Source organism: Oxyura jamaicensis, chromosome 3 (assembly GCF_011077185.1).
Source record: "Oxyura jamaicensis isolate SHBP4307 breed ruddy duck chromosome 3, BPBGC_Ojam_1.0, whole genome shotgun sequence".
Lineage (NCBI taxonomy): Eukaryota > Metazoa > Chordata > Aves > Anseriformes > Anatidae > Oxyura > Oxyura jamaicensis.
The window spans coordinates 82,560,212-82,581,122 of NC_048895.1; the positions used below are offsets into that span (position 1 = coordinate 82,560,212).

The 20,911-nt window shown below is 42.2% G+C and overlaps 1 protein-coding gene across 1 annotated transcript in view; it reads left to right on the top strand.

The window, feature by feature from the left end:
* Positions 1-2,031: 2,031 nt before the first annotated feature.
* Positions 2,032-20,911, top strand: part of ME1 (malic enzyme 1) — a 174,823-nt gene continuing 155,943 nt past the window's right edge. The window contains exon 1 of the mRNA XM_035321390.1: positions 2,032-2,263. Coding sequence (XP_035177281.1) covers positions 2,159-2,263 — 105 coding nt within the window. The 5' untranslated portion in view covers positions 2,032-2,158. The remainder of the gene's footprint in view (positions 2,264-20,911) is intronic.

Genomic DNA, 20,911 nt, shown 5'->3' on the forward strand with positions numbered 1-20,911 from the left:
CTGCAGATGATACCAAGCTGTGTGGTGCGGTCGACATGCAGGAGGGAAGAGATTCTCAAACCCCTGGACAGGTTTGAGAAATAGACCCGTGCAAACCTCATGAGGTTCAACAAGGCCTAGTGCAAGGTCCTACACCTGGATTTTCTTTAAGATCCCTTCCAACCTAAACTGTTCTGAGATGGGTATGAGTTTGTTTCTATTGGTGCTTGAACATAATGAGCAGAACTGAATTCTATTTCAAGAAAAACACAGAGGAATAAATTTGTATGGAAAATACTGTAGAAAACTGTTTTTAAAGTCTGATTACATAAAAGAAAGTACAGCCACACTAACTTCACCTGAATTAGCTGCTTCATTAATAGCAGGTACAAGGTGAGTCAGGACAAGTCCTTAGCAGGGGTCATACCTCGGAAAAGGTACACATAGCTGTTAGAGTGACTTTTGGCAGATTTTTTTTATAGCTAGTGTTGCAACACTAAGATTACATCACTACACATGGCTCTCTCTTGGACAAAAGTATGGCACTTAGGTTACCATTCTATCAGAATAGTTTCAGTGTACCTACAAAGAAAGGAAAGATGGAAGTTTCCATGTTGCCTTTTATTTTTATCATGACTAAGAAAGACCTGAAATGTGAACTTGGTATGCCTGATATACCTATATAAGGTAAAATTCGGGACTTGGATAGGTATTCAGCCATCTGGACACACCTCAGGAAGGGTAGATCATTAGTAAGAGAGACTCTAGTTTTGAAGTTTGTTTAAAATGTTTTATTAATATTGCTTTTCATAATACTTTCCGATATGGTTGAGGAAGGTAGAGGTTTATTTACTGATTTTTCTGCTTACTTGCTAATCAAGTTTCTAGAAACAGAAGTTGGAAGCTTTTCAAATTTCCTTTGTTAATTAACCCCAAATGATTCTTTTGGAGCTAATTAACAGGAAATTCAGGAAAGGACAGATTGTGAGGAAGCCTTTTTTTATAGAATTGGAAGTAGTAGAATGGATATGTGGCCTACAGATTAAATGAAAGGAGATAAATTTAACATAGCTACAAAATTTTTATGTTTGTTGCTGCTTGACATTTAATTCATCTGCAGCATGTGAGTAATAGCAAAAACCTCAGTCCCAGACTTAGGTTTAAAGCTGTGTCATTCCTTTAGCATGGCTACAGTACCTGTATGAAAGTAATTTCTGTTTACAGCCATGAATTTTGGACGTACTGCATTGAAATGCTGCAGAGGGTGGCACAGAACAGCCGGGCACCTGCTCCGTATGTGCTCGGTAATACTCCCCATCCCTCCCAGACACAGCCCCGAACAGCACCGCTTAAACCGGCGCACAGCTCCACCCCCAAGAGCTAATCACATCAGGCTCGGGCTAAGGACTGCGTGCAGCTGATCCCCTTTGGGGAAGCTTAGATTTCACACTCGTTTAACAACATAATGAAAGCGAAACTTCGCTCCTGGTCCCGGGGGCAGGCCCCAGCTCTGTGTCTGGCCGAGGCCTGAGGACTGCTCTCCAGCTCGGGGTCCCACCTGAGCGCATCTGCGTGGCCTCACAGGCCCCTAACGCTCGGACACGTTACCCAGCTGTGCTCCCGGGGCAGCTTAACACCAGGCCCTGCACAAAATAAATAATAACATAAAAAATCATGATGACAGAGAAGCGCTGCCCCCGTTTTTCCCGAGCAGCTTACTGAAGAGTTGCTAACGGGACCGGGGCGACCCGGAGGGGCCGCGAGGTAGCGAGGGCCAAACGCGGAGGCCGAGGCCTTCCCTGCCCGCCCCTGGCTCGGCCCAAGGACCGCAGGGAGCCGCGGCCCGGCTCGGGGCGAAGCCGGCGGGGGTCCGGGGGTGGGCTCCGGGCGGCACCGACCCCGCCACCGCCGCCCCCCGCCCCTCGGGGCCGGCCCCGGGTGGGGGTGCGCGGGGCCGGCGGTGACTCAGCGGCGGAGCCCCGCTGCCCCCCGCCTGGCGGCGGCGCCTTGCCGCGGCTCTGCCCCCTCCCTCCTTCTCTCCTCCCTCCCTCCCTGCCGCAGGATCATCCCACCCCGCCGGGCCGTCACCTCGGCAGGAGGAGCCGCCGCCGCCTCGCCACCGCTTCGCCTCCGCTCCCGCCGCGACCTGCCGGCAGCGCGCCCCCGCCGAGCCCGCGCCATGCAAGGAGCAGGGAAGGCAGCCCAGAGCCGCGACGCCGCCCGGCCCCTGCAGCTCACCATGAAGAGGGGCTACGAGGTGCTCCGCGACCCTCACCTCAACAAGGTAGGGGCAGGGGCACCGGGCTGCCAGACCCCTGCCCTGCCTTGCCTAGCGCTTCCCGCTGCGGCGCCCGGCGGCCTCCCCCCGGCCTCCCTCCGCCACCTGTCGCCGAGCCGAGCCGGGCTCTTCCTCCTCTTCCTCGGAGGCTGCGGGGGCCCTGCGGTAGCCCCGGCCGCTCCCCGGGCTCCCCACGCTTTGTTTTCCCCGAGCAGAGCAGCGGCAGCCCGGGGATGCTGCAGAGGGAAGTTCTCCTGCAGGTGGGCTGCTAATTCCCGCTGCCCTGCCTGGCTTCTCCTGCTCCCCAGCCATCTCTTCCAGCCCTTATTTCCCGTCCGGGTGCGTGTGTTACCCCCGGCAGGTAGAAGAGGTGCTTTGCCACCATTTCTTGCCACCTGATGCTGTAAAGTCCAAGCCCAGCTCCCCCCCTGCCCTGCATCAGTGAGTGCGATCTCCTAAGGGATGCAGGAGCACGGCAAAGCCCCCTTATCGCATCTCTCATTCACTTAGGGCTCACTCAGCTGGATAAAACTCTGACACAGGAAAACAAAACAGGTGAGTATGTAAGTGTTCGCACAGCTCTGACTCAGCTGCCGAGTTCAGATTGTAAAATTCCTTATTGCCTCAACGGGCCCTGGATTCGCTGCCTGAATGAAACATGGGTGAAGTCAAAGGTAGATGATAAACCACACGTAGCATATGAAACCTCCAAGAAGTCCTTAGCACCAGCTTTGTTCTTATTATTTTTACCAGTTGGCTTGTGTTTGTGCTCTGACTGGTAGCACTACATTCAAATGCACGTATAGCCATTTTACTTATTGCCAAGTCATATGAATTGACAAAAACTGTGTCTAGTTTTACCGGGTAGGTTGACTCATCCGTAAAAACTCCATGTATTAGTTAGATGAATAGTGCTTTTATTAGTGTGGGTGTTTGAATACAAATTTTCCTCAGAGGGTGTCTTATGTCTGTGTGTGTGCAGGCCTGAGGAGGTCTCTTGAGGTCAGGTGAAATGAAAACTAACCAAAAAAAGTTAAAATCCCAGAAGGAATGAATGTGAGGCTGTTGTGCTTGGGATTGCTTCTAAGCAATTGCAGCATTCATGGAAAATACTGATTCAGAATAACCAAGGAAAGCCAACCAAAAACAAAATTGTTTTAGAAGTAAAATAGGGCTTCTTGTAAAGTATGGTCTGTAAAGAGCAGAGAGCAAGCAGGCTTTTTCCCTCAAATTTCATACATCTTGCCCTTGAACAGCGTAGCTGGAGACAAGATGCTGAAGATGAAGGCTCTTGTTTGATTTCATGGCTTAGGCTTTATTCTCCCCCCCCCCCCCCCAGCTGTACTATGGCACATGTGCACTGTACAGCAGAGAAGCCGGGCAAAGTATTTGTTCATTACCAGCCGCATCTACCCAGCTAATGGAGGGTTTTGAATGGCATAGGAAAGGTCAGCCAAAATCCCTGGGCTTGCTGTAAGAAAAGTCAGGTCTGGGGCTGGTCAAGAATGAGCAAGCATTTTTTTTTGATTGAGACAGGTGATTTGTGGTGAGTATAGATGCACTATACCCCCCAAGTTACATAAGGGCAATAAAAAAAATGCTGAGAACTGCCAACATGGTTGCCTTTTTAATAGTTTGTGATGTGCCTGCAAGCATGGGAGCTGGTACTCCCAGTTCACTTGCTGTTGCCAAGGCTGTTAAACAAGCATCAGATTGTACAGATTTCAATTTTAAGTCGACAAAATATCTCCTTTAATGATTCTAAAGTGCAAGACTTGTTTGCAGTACTGAAGAAGTGCCAGAAATTTCTGCTATCTCATGGCTGTAAGAGCTGCAATTGCTTGGTATCAGCACTTTCTTTTAGATACTGCTCCAGTTCTAATAGTCCTATTTGCATACGCTTGGCAAAAGTAGGCTGTAAGTACCAAGTAGTGGTATCTAGCTGTGACCTGTAGAAAAATAAGACAAATCATGTTTGGTTACTACCTGAATCTTGTCTGATACTTGTAACCTTGCTTCTCTTCCATAAGTAAAATTTAGTTTTTATAACTTACACTGCAAACTTCTTCAGCCAAGGCAATTGGCCTGGCAAGCAGGTAAAGCTCAAATGTGCATACAACGTGTGGAAGCTTGTGCTTTGTGTCCTCAAATAATAAATTCCCTGTAAAAATTTTCCATTCAACCTGTCTGATGAAAGGAATTTATTATTTGAGGGCTGTGGGAATGTCAGGGTAAACACCTGAACTTCTTTTCTCTTCTCCCTTTCCTTCTACCTTGACAAAATTTCCAGGCAAGAAGTAGAAGCACACTTACCACTGAAATAAGTTGAAGTCCTAGGCAATGTAGTTCTAAGATCTAAGGTATATTTCACTCTGTGTAATTCACAAACATGTACAAACTTCACTGAGGAAAAGCTTGTTGGAAAAGCTTAATGTCTTTTTCTTTCCCCTGTTGAGGTATTCCTCCTACAAATGAAGCCATTGCTTCTTTTACAAGATCACTGAGCAGTTTGCCTTACCTCAGCAGTGGTGTGATGCATCAAAAATCATGTGGGACAGTGGATCTTAATGCACTGAGTCTAATTACATGAGGACACACATCCAAGCCTACAAACAATAATCATGATTTCATTTATCATCTGAGGTTTTAGGTCCACAGAGTTTAAAACTGTCACTACAGCTTTCTCAGTATATTTTCCCCCTCTTGCGCAACTAAACACATTGTAAGTAGGAATTATAAGGAAAACAAACACAGTTTCACTTCTTTTCATTGAAATAGATTGCATTAGGAACTTTTGGCAGTGAGTCATATGCTCTTTAAGCTGTTGAGTTACAGCAGTGTGAATGCAATTGGCTCTCTCCTACTGTAAATCTTTTCATTTATACTTTACTCAATGTATGAATGCTATTTTTAAGCCCACAAATCATAGGGACACTTTACGCTAAACTTTCTTTTCATCTTTTATTTCTTACCTTTTAATATTTAAACAAGTCAGTTTCCCGTAAGTTGCTTATTTTTAGAATCTTCCTGTGAAGGTATGCAAACATGAATTTCAATATCAAGCCTTTCAAATAGCATTTATTAGTTGCCAAGTCTAAATGCTTGCCTAATGGAGAAACTGTGCCACTGGGGGGGGGGGGGGGCGGGGCTTGCTTCTTGGCTGCTTTCATACTCTAGCAGAGCAGTTCACGGAGCAGAATATAAGTGATTCTATTAAACCTTAGTTCTGGAGGGCTCTCTCCCCTCCCCAGATGCTTAATTTTTACCACTGTCCTCTGACTGACCACTGTCAGCATTGCTAAGTGTAACGTGCTTGTGAATTGTTGGTCCCTATTCTGTCTTTCCCTTTATTCAAATTGCACTATAACAGTGGAGAATTTCAGATCAGACCATCTGATGGGGCTGCTGAACACCTGAGAGTCCCAGATCTCCGTCCCACCTGCAAAGGTGTTTTATCCTTACCACCTCCTGTAAGTTAAGCCTTTAGATCTTGGTGAGTCCTCAGCATGTTTTTACTAAGCATTGATGATAATGGTTGGCTCGAGTAGGCTGCAAGTCTGTTGACTCGCTACTGAAATTGCTATACAGCAGCCATACCGAAACAGACTAAAGGGCCATTTACCTCAATATTGTATTTCTGACAGTGTCCAAAACGGATCTTTCAGGAAAAGTGAAAGAATGAATAGAATAGAATAATTAGTTCACCTGGAAGGGACCTTCAAAATCATCTAGTCCAACTTAGGAAAGGAGCTTCTAGTGGTGTTTTCTCAGAATAATCAATTCCAGGCTGAGAGAATGAGCGGTTTATGATGGGGTTATTAAGATATGAATGCTTTGTTTTTGCTATTGGACTACACAGACTTTATGTGCTAATTTATTGAAAATATCATAAACTTAAAAAAAAATAAATAAGTGAAATCATTATCTGAGTTGAACAGAAACATTTACTTCCTGCTTTTCTCCATGTCAGACAGTGGGAGGAGCATGCTTGTGAAATATAGATGTATTTTGCTCTGGTTTACTTTGCTAAAACCATTTTTGATGTTGAGAAACTGTAACACAATGTATCATGTAATTTGTGTGGGCAACATATGAAAGAGGTCTTATAACTGACATTTGTTGGTGACATTGTAATAGGCCTTAGAAAACCCAGACCTCCCTAAGAAAAATCAGAAGCGTTCCAGTGAGGTTTATCTGGCTGCTGGGTGAAGGAGAATAAACGTATAAGAATCTCCTCTAAATAAATCTATGCCTGAACCAAATACTGAGCAGTAGATTTTTTTTCCTTCCACCGGGAATGTTCATATCTCCGTTTCTCAAACCTGTGAGCACTTTGGCTGTGTACAGTGGTCACTGCTCACTTTTTGCCTTAACTGATATTCTGAGAAGAAAACTGATAAATCTTGAGATAAAAGAAGAAAACGCTCTCTGAAATAGTGTGTTAGAAGTGTCTGTGTTAACTTGCAAAATAGGTTTTCTGGAGGTTACTTAATACTGCTAGGATGATTTCATGTTATGTGCTGGTAGGCATGACCCTGTTTGAGGAATTATTTTTTTTTCTTAAGTGCTGATCATTCTCCCTGTCCTCTTTTTCTCCTATAATCGTTTTTTCCCTTTACAGCATTGTAGTTTTTAACAGTAGTATTTCCTGATCACCTAGCAGAGCAGTTCTGGTCTTTATAGGGATAAGCGCATGCTGTTATTCTGTCTTTGACAAGAGTAAATGATACAGTGGCTGTGCTAGCACAGAAAGCTGGATCGATACAATCTTTGGAACCTTTCAGAGTGAACTTGTATCGATTCTGCCTTTGTGTTATGCAAGTATTGCACTTTTGATCTATGACAAGGGTCTGTGAAACACGAGTTACGTGGGATGGCAACCTAAAACAGGAGGTTCTCCAGGTGGGCATTTAGTTCATACCAGGGCCATTTCCTTTAAACAGGCGCGGCCGTAAGTCGTAGGCTGGCAGAACTGCGACTACCTTGTGCGCTTGGCTTTTGAGTAAGGGGGTGAGCTCAGTGGTAGCCCACCATGTGTTGCCACAGGGTTGGGTGAAGAGGTTAGGACATTACCAATGTATCCTTCCTTCTTGAAACCTCATTTCTCTACAGATAAAATTGTCTCGAATCATACATGATTAACATGCCCTCATTTTTGTTGGTCTTTTACTGCTTTCTCTTGCTGTGGTTAGGAAAAACTAAAAACTACTGAATTTTGTGAGGTGTGAGAGAGGAGTCGTGATGCAGGACCATTTTTGTATGAGCCCCTGTATTTACAGTATGTGTGGAAGAGTTTTAAAAATGATTTCTGTCCTTTGTTTTACCTCTCTCACTCTCTTATTTTAAGACAGGTTTGTCCTGCACAAGCAACCTTTTATGCATTCAAATACGGGTAACTTCCCATCACTGCCATTACACCCTGCAGTGCTACATTATAATTTTGGGGCAGGGACAGCTTGTGGTGTCTGCCTTACCTGAGTTACAAGGAGATCCTCCCTGTCTGAACAAAACAACTCAGCATGTGAGAGACAGCCCCTCTGCTGGGACACAGGGAGGGTGGCCTGGGAGCGAGAGATGGTTGACCTAGGGGAATTTTTCTTTCTCACCTTCTGAGGGAGAGAAGAGACATAATTTCTAAGCCACATATTGGGAGGATGTGCCAAGGAAGGAAAACTACAAACATACCCCACGCTTACATTCTTTAGACCACTGTTGAAGGCAGGATGCTGTGGAGAAGGGCCTTCCATTCTGTTTTGGGCTTTGCAAGGGTGCGCCCTGCATAAGAAGGGTTAGCTGGCTGTGTGATGTCTCCTCCTCTCTCACCCTGTCTTTTCTTCTGCAGTTGAATGGAGCTGAGTGGAGGGCTCTTTGAGCAGCCGCAGCAGCCCTGAGGGAGACCAGGCTTACCTGCTAAAGCAAGCAGCCAACCAAGGCCAGAGGTGCAGTTCTTCAGGATGAACCTAGAGACTAGAAATACTAAGGCAGAAGCCCTGCTAGCATTTGAAGTGCTTTTTCCCACCATAGCTTCCACTTTAAAGAGTCTGTGCTAGAAGGTGAGATAGTCCAGACAGCTGAGCAGGACAGAGCCTGGCCCTTTTTTTGCTGTAAAATACTTCTGTGAGGAGAAAGGTTGACAAATATTACCAAAGGAGAGGTAAGGAGTTGGTGAATGTAAGGGTACACATAAATCTTTGTAAGGTGCATATGTATAAGTGTGACACGTGTTACATTAAAAAAAAAAAGAAAGAAAGAAAAGAGGGGTAGGGTAGCTTTGGGGTAACTCCAGAAAGCTTCATAGAATCTGTTCAACAACATATACTTTGTCCTGATAGTTGATTTAGATAATTAGTCAATTTAGTCAATAGATATTTAATACAGCCAAAGCTTTTCACGATGCCCTGTGTAGTAGACCTTGCTGGTTTGCACTAGAGTATTTCAAAAGGGGAAATAAGGTGCCTATAATAGACTGAAAACAATCTGTTGATAAGGAAGAAGTCATTGGGGAAAAGCAGAAAGTATTTCAATCAGATTATTTTTCCATCATATTCTATTTTATGTGCAGCACTCATTGCCTTCTAGTGCTTTTGCTCCTGATCAAGTAGGTAAGTTGCTGTGGTTAGTATTATATTCTCTTCTTTTTGTTGGCCTCCGGTTCTTTGCTTGCATTTATGAAAAAGAATGCTGAGGCAGCATGGTGGGAACAAAGTTCTGTGACTTGAATTAAAAGCAAATAAAATAAATGAGAAGTTGTTATGTAGTAAGTTATATAGCAGTGAGCTGCTAGCAACTGAAAGCTGGTATGAATAGTCACAAGAAACTGAAACACAGAATTGTTTTGCTGTGAAGCTCAGGCATTAAACATACTTCTTGGTTGTATAGTTTTATTGTAAAGTTTAGTAATTGAAAACAAGTAAAAAAATACAACCTCTTTTTCTTTAGACTTCTTAAGTAGAAGCAATCCTGGCATAAAGCACCTTCCAAACAGGATTTATATATTTAAAACAGGTTAAATGTGGTTTTCTACACTAGGTTTTGATTTAATTGTTGAATGCTTATAATAAGTAGGATAAGAGCTTGCTGAGAAGCTGTACTTCTGTCTAGGTAAAACACCTTGAAAAGGTTATTTGTGCTTTCTGGAGAAAGCATGTCTCAGGGTATATAAGTACTTATTTTGCATTTTTCACTTTATTAATTTCTGCTGTGTCAGTCATTCATACTGAACTGTCTCTGAGAAAGGCAGAATTTACAGCTGTGGCAGGCACAAACTTCTCTCTTCCTGCCCTGCTTCCCTCTTTGAGGGGAGAAGGAAGTGGAACGTGTGTGATGGCGATGCTTTTTGTTAACCTGTCACCCCAAGTTAAAAAGCACTTGGTGGTTCAGTACTCATGCATGTGCATTCTTTGCTTTGTTATATCTTTCCCCTTCCTTCTTTGCCTGCTCAGTAGCTCAGAAGTAAGCCGTGCATTTGACGTGTAACTTGCTCGTGGTGGCTGCAGCCCAGGCCTATAGCGGTTGATTTCATGCTGAAGGTCTCTTTGCTCCAGGTTCTGATGTCTACATGGCAGGGGCTATCTGCCGTTGTGCTAAGTATGTTACTGATGAGGGTGCAGAACAGAGTGCTGATACCCTTAAATTAGGTCTGTTTTGTAGGATTTTCCAACTTGTTAGAGAATTTTCAGTAGAATAGTTCTTTCAAAGAAATTTCAAAAGAGGCATTTGCTGGAAAATATGATTCTGAGATTGCATCCACAGTAGGAAATGGCTTGTGCTCCCTGCAAACCTGAAGAGGTTTGTAAGGTGTTCTTTGTGCTTCCCTGTCTGAACCAAATGTATGTTGATCCCAGAGAGCCCTGTGGCCCACTGTGGCTGGAAGAGTAGCAAAAGAAACGGAGAAAGGGGAGAGAACAGAAAGAAGAGCATTGCTGTTTTTGTGTGCCTGTGTGTACAGGATGGTCTCTTCACTGCCCCGTACCTGAAACAAAGAACAAACTGTGTTTTGTGTGCATTCATAGGAGTTAAACATACAGGATGTGCTGTAACCTGTGGGTTTTTCTCTTTTTATTTTGCTAGACTGTAGCGTTGGGCAGGGTGGGATGCTTTTAAAAAAACGAGCAGGCCAGTTGCATTCCCTCTGTACAGGTGTAGTGTCAGGAAGGATCTGACATCTGGTAACTGTCAGCTGGTGAATAATGGGCGTCCATTCGTGTTTCCATCCTCGTCATTCAGCGCTGAGTTAGATCTGCCCTGTTGGGACAAGTACCTGTGAACTTCTGACCCAGAGATGTGCCTACATGCCTGTCAACAAGGCTTGAGTACGTGGAACCAAATACGAAGAGTTGTGTGTGTTTTTCATTCTGTGTTTGCTGCGGTGTCATAGTTGAACTGAGACGTCTCAAGCATCAGTTAGATGGTAAATGGACATAAATTAAGCTGGATCCCTTAACTTCCATGAACGGTGGTTTATTTGATTATACTGGTGTATATATACCTGATCTTTGTTTAAAAGATGTTGATTTATGAACTTCTTTTAAAAAGACTCTACTCTTCCAGTCAAGTTACCATGTTACTGGAAGGCTCAGTCCTACAGCTTCTGAACATAAATACTTGTCTGTCTTCAGCAGGAAGTTTCATGAAATCCAAAGCTAAGAAAGACACAGTTTTGGGAAGATGCCCCGTGACCACCCACAGAGTTAACTTATATAGAAGTGGGCATACAGGCTTCATCTCTGCTGGCATAAACCAGATGCCCCCAGGAGAGGCTCTGAGGCCATGTGGCACCATATGACACCCCCTCTGCTCAGGGCAGAGTGGCTTCATGCCTCCTGCCTGTGTGACCAGACCTTGTTCTCGCTCCAGATCTGTGCTGGGGCTGTTCAGACAGCCTGCTAGTAAGGGTAGATGGAGCCCAGTGCCAAGGGTAATTTTGAGCACTGAGGTACTGGAATAAATGTAGGAGGGGATCCAGGGGTGTAGTGCATTGTCAGCAGCACTGCTTCCTAGCAGGGTTTACAGACATGAGAAACTGACTTTATCCAATCGATGCTCTAAGACATGGTATTTGTTATGGGTGTCCTACATCCATTGACTTGGGCTTCTGGAATTGCTACAGCACAAGCTCTGTGTGGAACATGCTGTGAATCTATTCACTTAAACAACAACAACAACAAAGTCATGTATGAAGTCAAGCAAGGTAGGAGAAACCATCTGTTACTTCAAAAAAGTGTCAAACTATTGTTGAATCATTTATGTTATTCACCCCATTTAGCCCTCACAGATTGAACTTTTATGTCAGTCACTCCTTTCTTTGCCTTTCCCTTCCTCCCCCTTAATATCAGTTTTATAAGTAGCATTATACCTTTAATTCAGAAGTAAATGGTGTTTGTATCAACCATATTAAAACTTCACGAATTTACAGTTTAAGTTAATAGCAAAACCCTGAATTGTACGCATAACAAAACAAGTTTTGGTCTTATCAAAGTTTAAGCTTTGCTAATGTAATGTGTTGCGTAATTCAGGAAACAAAAATCCTGACTTAGAAGAAGGGGGAGGTCACAGGGCACCCTGGAGACATTTCTTGCAAGCACTGCGTGCTTTCTGTTGAAATCAGTATCTGTAGTTTACTTGGATACTGTTAGTGCCTATTCCTGTGTGAAACACAATACTCCTTGAGGTTGTTTACAATGTAGAGGAAGCAGAGGAAGTGCAGAGTAAACACTTTCTATATGCATAAGGAACACATAATGTAGCACTGAAAAATCTATCATAATTGTCTTATGATTTGAATAGCTGTGACTTTTAGAAATATATCAGGACATGCTTGTCTGTTATATAAGTTCAGAAAGCTAACTCATCACTGGTTTGCTCTTAAAATGTGAAAGAGGCATAGAGCAGCAAATGAATGTTATCATTGCTTGTTTATGCTTAGGTTTTGCTTACTTTATTGTTCAGGTGGCAACCATTGCCTATTTCTAGCTTAGAAAAACTGTTTATTCATTAATAATGAAGTTAGTATTAAAACTGTAGTCACTATTCTGCCTCTCTTTCTTATGTATTCATAAACTAAAAGTCCGTACAAGTGATTTGAAAAATTACAAACACCTTTGGTTCAATGTAACTTTGTTTAAATGCACTCCATCTAAAGTTTTGAGTTTGTATTTTAGATCCACCTGTCTTATTCATGGATAGTGCGTATCTTTGTAATGGAGAACATGCTATGCTATGATTTTCGCACCTAGTTCAGATGAGATACCACAGATTAGCTTTCCTTCTCTTGTCCCCGAGTGATACATTTTCAAGTTTGCTTTTGGCGTGGAGATACGATAGTATAGCATCACCGCTTTCTTCAGGAGAACAATAGTTGTTATGAAGTACGTCATTCCCCTTTCTACAAAGGCAAAAATAATGTTGGCTTTCACTAATGACTTTAAAAAAAGTCTTTGCCTTAAATATGTACTGGCAGTAAGTGCATATCTGTGATGACGAAGTATATTATAATATTTTCAGTAATAGTCTCTGTCTGACTTAGTGGATTTCTTTCTGCTGGTATCTGACCTTAGACAGCAGATTAGTATGTGGAGGTGTATTTACAAAAGAGGCAGTAAAACGTCTTTATCTAAATAGTACAAATGAGCTCAGTATTTACAGTTAGAAGTCAAAATGGGTGGATACTGTAGTGCTAAAGTAATACAGACCTGAATCTTCAAGGTACTGAAAGTCGATTTGCCTGGAATCTCCTCAAGTCCTATATCAAGTTTTTTGGAGGGGTTGGACAGGAGAGGTGCACTTGATGCAGGGAAAGCCTCTTTATATTAGTACCTTTATAAAGGCATTGCATCTTTGTTCGTTACGCATGCTTCTCCACTCTGTCTCTCCTTAAGATCTGGAGAGAATACTATAGTTAATAAACTTAGGTTAAAAATACCAGGTGTTGAAATGCAATATTTTACCACAAAGTAACCTAATAAGAAAGCTGTTATACAGTTGGTGAGCAACTATAGGAATGTTATTACTGTCTTCAGTTGGACACGTTAGTATTTTTTTTCTGCCACTTGCCACCAAAGTAGTTGCTCTAGGTGATATTTCTTCCATTTGAAGACGTGAGAATGATTAGAATAAGCTTATTGAAAGACATGGTTAGCTTGTTATTTTTTTGTCCCTGTTCAGCCTTGAATGGAAATGAGAGAGTAGGGATGTTCAAAAGAAATGCTGCTTTGTGTTCAAAAATCTTTTTTTTTCTCCTCTAAGGAGTGTACTGTCAGTATACTTTAAGTATATGTCAGAAGTTTTTGACCATGTAGGAAGTGATAGCAAACATGATTTTTGATACCTCCATGCACTTTTTAAAGGGTAAACCCATTGACAAGCCCAACTGGAAAATGACTTTAAACTGGAACTCCACATTTCCAGACTTTGCATTTTCTACGTTTCAGTTTGCAAAAGCACATTCCAGCTCTTTTTTGTTGCATTTGTGATAGAATTAGACGTAAATTTCTTAAGTTCTAAGAAAATAGAGCTAAAATGTGTAAGTAATGATACAGTAGTTCCCTAGCACAAGATTTCTGAAGCATGGAAGTAAATAAAACTGTTGTATGCACCTATAAAATATGCTGTGGCAAAGGTCAGATATTAATTTATATTTTGGAATCTTTAGCACAGGTTGCAAACATTCACTTATGCTTTGTCTTTTCTAACTCTATTTTTCTCCTCAGAAAAAATCTGAGGGGAAAGTATACCACGGAATAGGGGGGCTAGTGACAAGTAGATCTGCTTTATCTCTGAATGAAATTAAATTTCTTCTGCTTTTTCTCATGATGTCTGTGAAGAATTGATATAGCTAATGTATTTTTCATGTCTTTTTTTTTTTTTTTTGAATGCTAAAGAAATGGAGATGATTGCTGATTTAGTGTATGGTTCTTAAATAAACGTTCCAAGACTTTGCAGGAGTTTTTTGCCATTATTAAACTTGTTGAAATTACAACTGTGTTTCTTTATATAGAGTAAAAGAGTAATTTATTAGCTGAAAAAAATGTTATAAGATTCATTCAAGTACAGAATATGGAATACTAATGCTGGCAAGTCCACGATAAATCCATGGAATAAAATCCTTGTTGGATTTCATGATGCTGGCTATTGAAATATAAATTCATCTGTTGCTATTTATACACAAACTGAAGTTATTATGAAAATACACTTCAAACTCACGATTGTGTGTTTCAGCAGTAGTTGGAGTAATTCCTTAAAGACACTAGGATTCTGTAGCTCTGGTGTTACACAGGCATAAGGCACTGTTAGAAGTCTCTCACCTATCCATGGTCTTAAAGGAGCAAGTGCCCGGGGAGGAACGAACAGCCTTCTGCCAAGTCCAGGGATTCAGGCTCGTAGACCTTCTGCAGGACTGAGGTTTTGGAACTGTTCATTCCTCCCTCTGCCCAGGCTTTTCATTCTTCTCGAGATGTTACATTTTAGGTGACTGCTTGAAATGTTCATTCCCAGTGTTTCTTGGAAATTCTTGCCTCGTTTTTTGTCCTGAACCCAAACGGGACACCGGTCTAATTCCAACACAACTCTCTTCTTGGGGCGTTGCAGGTCTCTGCCATCAAAGGAGCACTTCAAAGCTCAGTGGTGCCCCCTTTGCAGCATCTTCTTACCAGAGTGCTTGTTTTTGTCTGGCTGCCAAATGTAGGTGTCATTTTACAGGCTTCCTCTAAAACTTTTGGGCCTGGTTAAGGAGAGCTGGTGTCTTGCTGTGATTTGGCTTTGGCTTTACCTCTGCACAGTGCATTCAAGTTCTTCACATAAATCTACTAGAGTTTGTGTGTAACAAACATCTGTTCATGAAGTCAGTGAACTTAGTTCACTTAGTTATTATTTTTATACATAACTTGTGTGTAACAAAGAGCTTGAGGTAGTACAATTTTTAACAGTGTTCTAGACATAAAGACATTTGCTGTTTTTCTTCTTTAAGGAATAAAATTCATATAGACTTAGGACAGCATGAAAGCAACGTGGTTCATTTTTTTTTTTTTTTTTTGTGTTGCTTTTTGTTAAGACAAGGTTACATATGAAATTCTCTGAAGGTGAAGTTTATCAGCTGTGTTGTCTTCTCTAAGCAGAAGCCGGATAAAGCCTCTTCTTGCTGATGTGATAGTGGATTTGTAAAGGTCATCTATTTAGTAGGTCATTCAAGGGGGTCAGCTATAGAAATAAGGAACGCTCCTTAATATAGCTTGATAATTCTGAAACATCTTTCCCTTTGTTTACAGCATACAAATTATTTCTTAGATTTAAAACTTTGCAGTGCAAGAACTAAATGCATTGATTGGAGATGAGAGTAAATATATTAATTGCCTCTGTATAAACAGGTATTAGAAAAGGTAACTTACCTGCTGTACTGCTTTTTTCTGCTTTGAAGGTAGCTTTCACTACACACCCTCAGCAGCTGCTTGAAAGCAACACTTTATCTCAGCTCAGGAAAAGTAGAACATCTCATTTTGCATCTCACCTGGGGAAACAACCAGTACGGCTTGGCCTCGTAGCCGCTGGCGTTGGGCTTGCCAGCAGAACAAAAGTGTTCCAGGTCAGGAGTCTGCATGAAACTGGAGCCTCTGCTCTTCTGCCAGGCTGGAGACAAATGCTGTTTGAAGTACCAAGGTCTCGGGCTTCTTGGAATAAATTGGTAAACTCGAAATAGAAAGTGAAAAGTGAGTGCGTCCTTCTAAGGTGTAATTCTTAACAAAAAATTATCTGTAGGGTAAAGAGATACACCCTTTGAACTAAGGCTATTTCCTAAACTTCTTCCTCACATGTAGTTTGTCTCTTCAGGTACTAGAGTTACTGAGTCCTCTATTATTCTGCAGTAAAGATGTAGCAGATAAACATGTAAGAATAGATGGAGATTGAAAGTACAGTTTATTTGTCATAATGTTCCTTCCACTAGCAGTTCAAACAGTGTATGACTAACAGTGTGGTTTGCTTTGAGGTGTGTTCACGAATCTTTCATCGTATGATTGAAGCTTTCTTTGTCATACAAACTTCAGGGCTATTTAATGAGTATGGGCATGTACATTTTTCTCCCCTTTAATTAGTGAGATCTACTGCAAGGGAGACAAAATATTGTAGTAGGTTGGGCACTGAACTGGAAACTAGGTCAGTAATTCAGTTTTCTCATCTGAAAAGGCAAGCAGCGTTTGAGAAATTTTGAGAATGAATAGCAATGTAAAGTACGTGGTATTGTGAGGTAAAGCTTGTATTGCAATCATCATCTTCCTGGGAGTTCCACTGTTCTCGTACCTTTTCATGCTATTGTAGGAAAAATCTTTTGCTTATCCCAGCCTCAAACAGTACATGAAGACACCATGCTTCATTCTCCTGTTTGTTAATGTCTTATAACGAAGCATGTTGTATGTTTTTATAATCTTTGTTCTCTGCTGCACAGATGCTTTTATTCATATTATAACAAATGCAAAGAATCCCAAAATATGCCAAAATAACTAGTGTAGTAAGAATTCAAGTAACTTTTGGTTTAAAGCAGAGAAAGCCCAAACTGTTTATAATCAGACTTTTTACATAATGCTTTGGCACATTGTCTTGTGTAATACTATACTGTAGCTTCTCTTTACAAGTTTTTTTTCTTTTATAGAAGAAGTTGTCTTCTCATTTCAGCCTGTTTCTTTTTAAAGTCATATCTAAGTAGATCCATGTCTAATCTGTATAGTTCTGATATATTTTGTCTGTGTCCTTCTACCTACTGCCGTGTTGCAGTTACACAGAGGATGTATTAGTGGATGTGCAGTCTCCTGCAAATACAGTTTTCTAGATCCATGGAAATTTATTAAATAGGACTGCAAATCATAGCCAGTCCTGAATGCTTGGAGGGAAAAGGAAGATCTGAATAGGCAGGAAAAAATCATCCGTCTGTGTAGCTAAACCTGCTCCTGGCTTCAGGCCAGGCTGTGCCACATACAGATTAGTTCCAATTAGATGAAGTGGTAGCTGACCCTTGGCTGCCTTCTCTGAGCCTTCTGGTCCTGGGCAGTGCTGGTAAGGGTTGCATCCATTCCAGCCGAGTTGGGGGAAGAGGTGAGAAAGTATTCAGTATTTATGAGGTGAATGCATGAGGAAGCACAGATCAATACAGACAGCTAACCACTACTTGGTAGTTTCTAACTCAGTGGAAATTAATTTCTTCAAGAAGCTAGAGTTCATGCTTCTAGGACTTAAATTCACGTGATTATGAAATGTATCTTTTTTTACTTTCTCTTTAAAATATGCTGAAACAGTGCAATGTGTGTGTGTCATCTGTAAAGAAGGAGCTACACTTTCTTTTTATATATTTGTGATGACATTCTCACAAATTATGGTTCTGGAGAGTAAATATCCAGCAAAATAAGATTTTCTTTAAAAGCTAATTTGATCAGGGTCTTAATCCTCCCATATTTTTAATAACCTGTTATTTTAAAACAGATTCCTTTTTTCTGTTACAGGATTTCAACAGCGACCAGAGAGTGCACTTGATTAATTAATATCTATGAACCTACTACTAAAAATAATTAATAATATAAGTATCTACAGAAAGGTGCTTGTCTGGATGTGCTCCAAATTGCCAGCAGTGCAACTCTCAGAGTATACAATGATAATGCATTTTTTGGCACTGGAAATACTTACTTGCTTCTTTTTATTTAAATACATAGAAATGACCCCTCAGGTACTATGAAGAAATGTGACATATACATTAAAAACAAAACAAACAAAAAAACCAACAACACACACTACCACCACCAAAAAACCAACTGCATTTATTTTGTACTTGCATTTTTACTTACACTTTATTACTTCATAAAGGTGAAGCTGCTATGTGGAGAACAGCAATAATGCAGTAGTCACCCATATGGCTGTAGAAAACTGAAGCTGGATCTGCTACACTGATGCATTCTGTGAATGTGTTACCCACAGCAAATCTTGAAACTAAAAGATAAATCTTGTTAATCTCATTTTGGTCCTGTGGGTGTTGGAGTTTAAGTACTAGCACTGTGAGAAATCCAACTTGGGTTGAAGGTTGTGTGACTAACACTAGTTTCCCACCTGCCTCGTCCTTTTTTCTGTTGATAATACATGTTATAGGCAAATGAATTTTGGTTTGCAACACCAAATACATAGTTGCATGAGCAGAATCTGTGCTGGCTAGAAACTTGTTTTGAATCATAGTGTGAAGAGAGCCTCAGCCTTTCTGTATCATGTACGCTGCTTTTCCACTCTATGCCTGAAGATGAATAGTTAGAGGAAAGGCAAGTTAACAATTCAGAGGTTTTGTCAGATGCAGCATATGGGACAGAAGTACTCAAAGTAATCACAAGAGTATGTCATGGGTTTTAAAAGAATGCCTTCTAAACAAAATTACTTCTTCTCCTTTAGTTTTCCACGCTAAGGGACTTGCAAAGAGTCATGTATTATATAAGCTCTTGCCATGACTCAAACTACCCATTTTAGTCTGCGTTCTGACATTTTATCTGTCTAGTAAGTTTTGTCAAAGCATGTTAGTTTGATTTTGTGGAACAATTGTTTGTGTATGTTTATTGCACTGCAATTGGCCTATGTCAATAAGCTTTTCCAATGTTTTGGCCCAGATTCAGCTGGCTCACACAGATGTGTGAAACCAACTTCAGTGTGTATTCATTTTTTTCCCTTGCCTGACTCAAAGAGTAATATCAGCAACAATACAAACCATTTGCAATTCAAGTACCTGGTATTCCCGAACATGAGTTATTTATGTACAATGGCTGTGGTGCTAATACTATAATGCTTCTTGAAATTGTGCTTTTTTTTTTTTTTTTTTTTTCTCTAAAACTATGAAGATGTCTATCTGAATGGCTGTCTGAGGGCTACTTGGAAGATGGAGCTTGTAATAGCATCACTGGGAATGTGAGTGGAATATTGTTTTAAAACCATGGGGTAGCAAAACTGCTGTGGGAAACCTGTGTTTGTGCTTGTGGGGAACTGTTTTTCCTTATATCCAGTCTGAGCCTCTCTCGTTTCATCTTATGCTTGTTGTCTCTTGTCCTTCTGCTGCCTACTGCTGTGGAGAGCCTGGCTCTGTGTTCTTGATAGCCTCCACTGTGTTACTGGAAGGCTGCTGTTAGGTCCCCCTTCTCCAGGCTGAACAAGCCCAGTTCCTTTACAGGGGAAGTGCTGCAGTCTCTGATCATCTTGGTGGTCCTTTACTGAACACACTCCAGTTTATTAATGCCTTTTTTTGTATTGGGTACCCAAAGCTGGATTCTATGGATGCAGTTGTATCAGGTTTACATGGCCAGGTTTTGGTAGTGGGGGCTGCAGGGGTGGCCTCTGTGAGAAGAATCCAGAAGCTGCCCCTTGTTAGATAAGGCCCAGTTTCAGCCGGCTCCAAAGGGACCCACTGCTGGCCAGAGCTGAGACAATAAATGATGTTGTTTGCCACTCTGTGAGAGCACATTTAAGAAAGGGAAAAACCTGCTGCACAACAGCAGCTGGGAGAGAGAGGAGTGAGAAGCAGCCCTGCAGCCCCCCCAGGTCAGTGCAGCAGCAGGGCAGGAGGTGCTCCAGGCAGGCAGCAGCAGTTCCCCTGCGGCCTGTGGAGAGGCCCCTGGTGGAGCAGGCTGTCCCTCTGCAGCCCATGGGTCCCAGATCTCCACGCTGCAGCCCGTGGAGAGGAGCCCCCGGTGGAGCAGGTGGATGAGACTTGAGGAGGCTTGCTCCTGGGGGATGGACTCCGTGGTACGGAGCCATGTGGGAGCATTTCTTGAAGAGCTGCTGCCTGTGGGCAGCCCCTGCAGACTCAGTTCGGGAAGGATGTGGGAGGAACCCCACTTGAAGCAGGGGCAGAGAGTGACCGTGAAGGAGCGGCGGGGATGAAGCGTTAGGGACTGACCGCAGCCCCCCATTACCCTGCACTGCTTGAGGGGAGGATGTAGAAGAGGGTGGATGGGGGGGGTGAAGTGTTTTTAGTTTCTTTCCTTTGTTTCTTGTTTCTCTAGCTTGTTAGTAGTAGGTAATGGATTTCTCTAATCTCCCTATGCTGTGTGTTTTTCCTGTGACGATAATTGCTGAGTGATCTCTGTGTCCTTATCTCAACCCTTGAGCCCTTCTTACTGTATTTTCTCCCCCTTTCCCTTTGAGGAGGGGGATTGAGAGAGCAGTTGTGGTGTAGCCCAGCTGCCTACCTGAGTAAAACCACCACAGCAGTCTAATGAGTGTCAGGTAAATTAGGATGATCACTTCCTTCCATCTGTTCTCCTATTAGTATGGTATGCTCCTATTAATACAGCACAGTTGGCCTTCCTTGCTGCCTGGGCACACTAGTGGCTTGTTTTCAGCTTGCTGTCTACTAAGGCCACCAGCTCCTTTTCAACAGAGCTGCTCCTTGACCAGCTAGCCAGTCACCACCCTGTGCTATTGCAACCTGTACTGGTTTTTTTCCAGGTTGCAGCACTTCTCATTTATCCTTGTTGAATTTCATAATGTTCCTGTTAGCCGATTCCTCCAGGCTAAGATCCTTTGGATGGCAGCCTTGCTTGTGACTCTATCCATGGTTCCCACTATTTGGTGTCATCTGCAAACTTGATGAGAGTGCCTACCATTGCCTTCTCCAGGTCACTAACAAAGATGTTAAACAAGACAGGT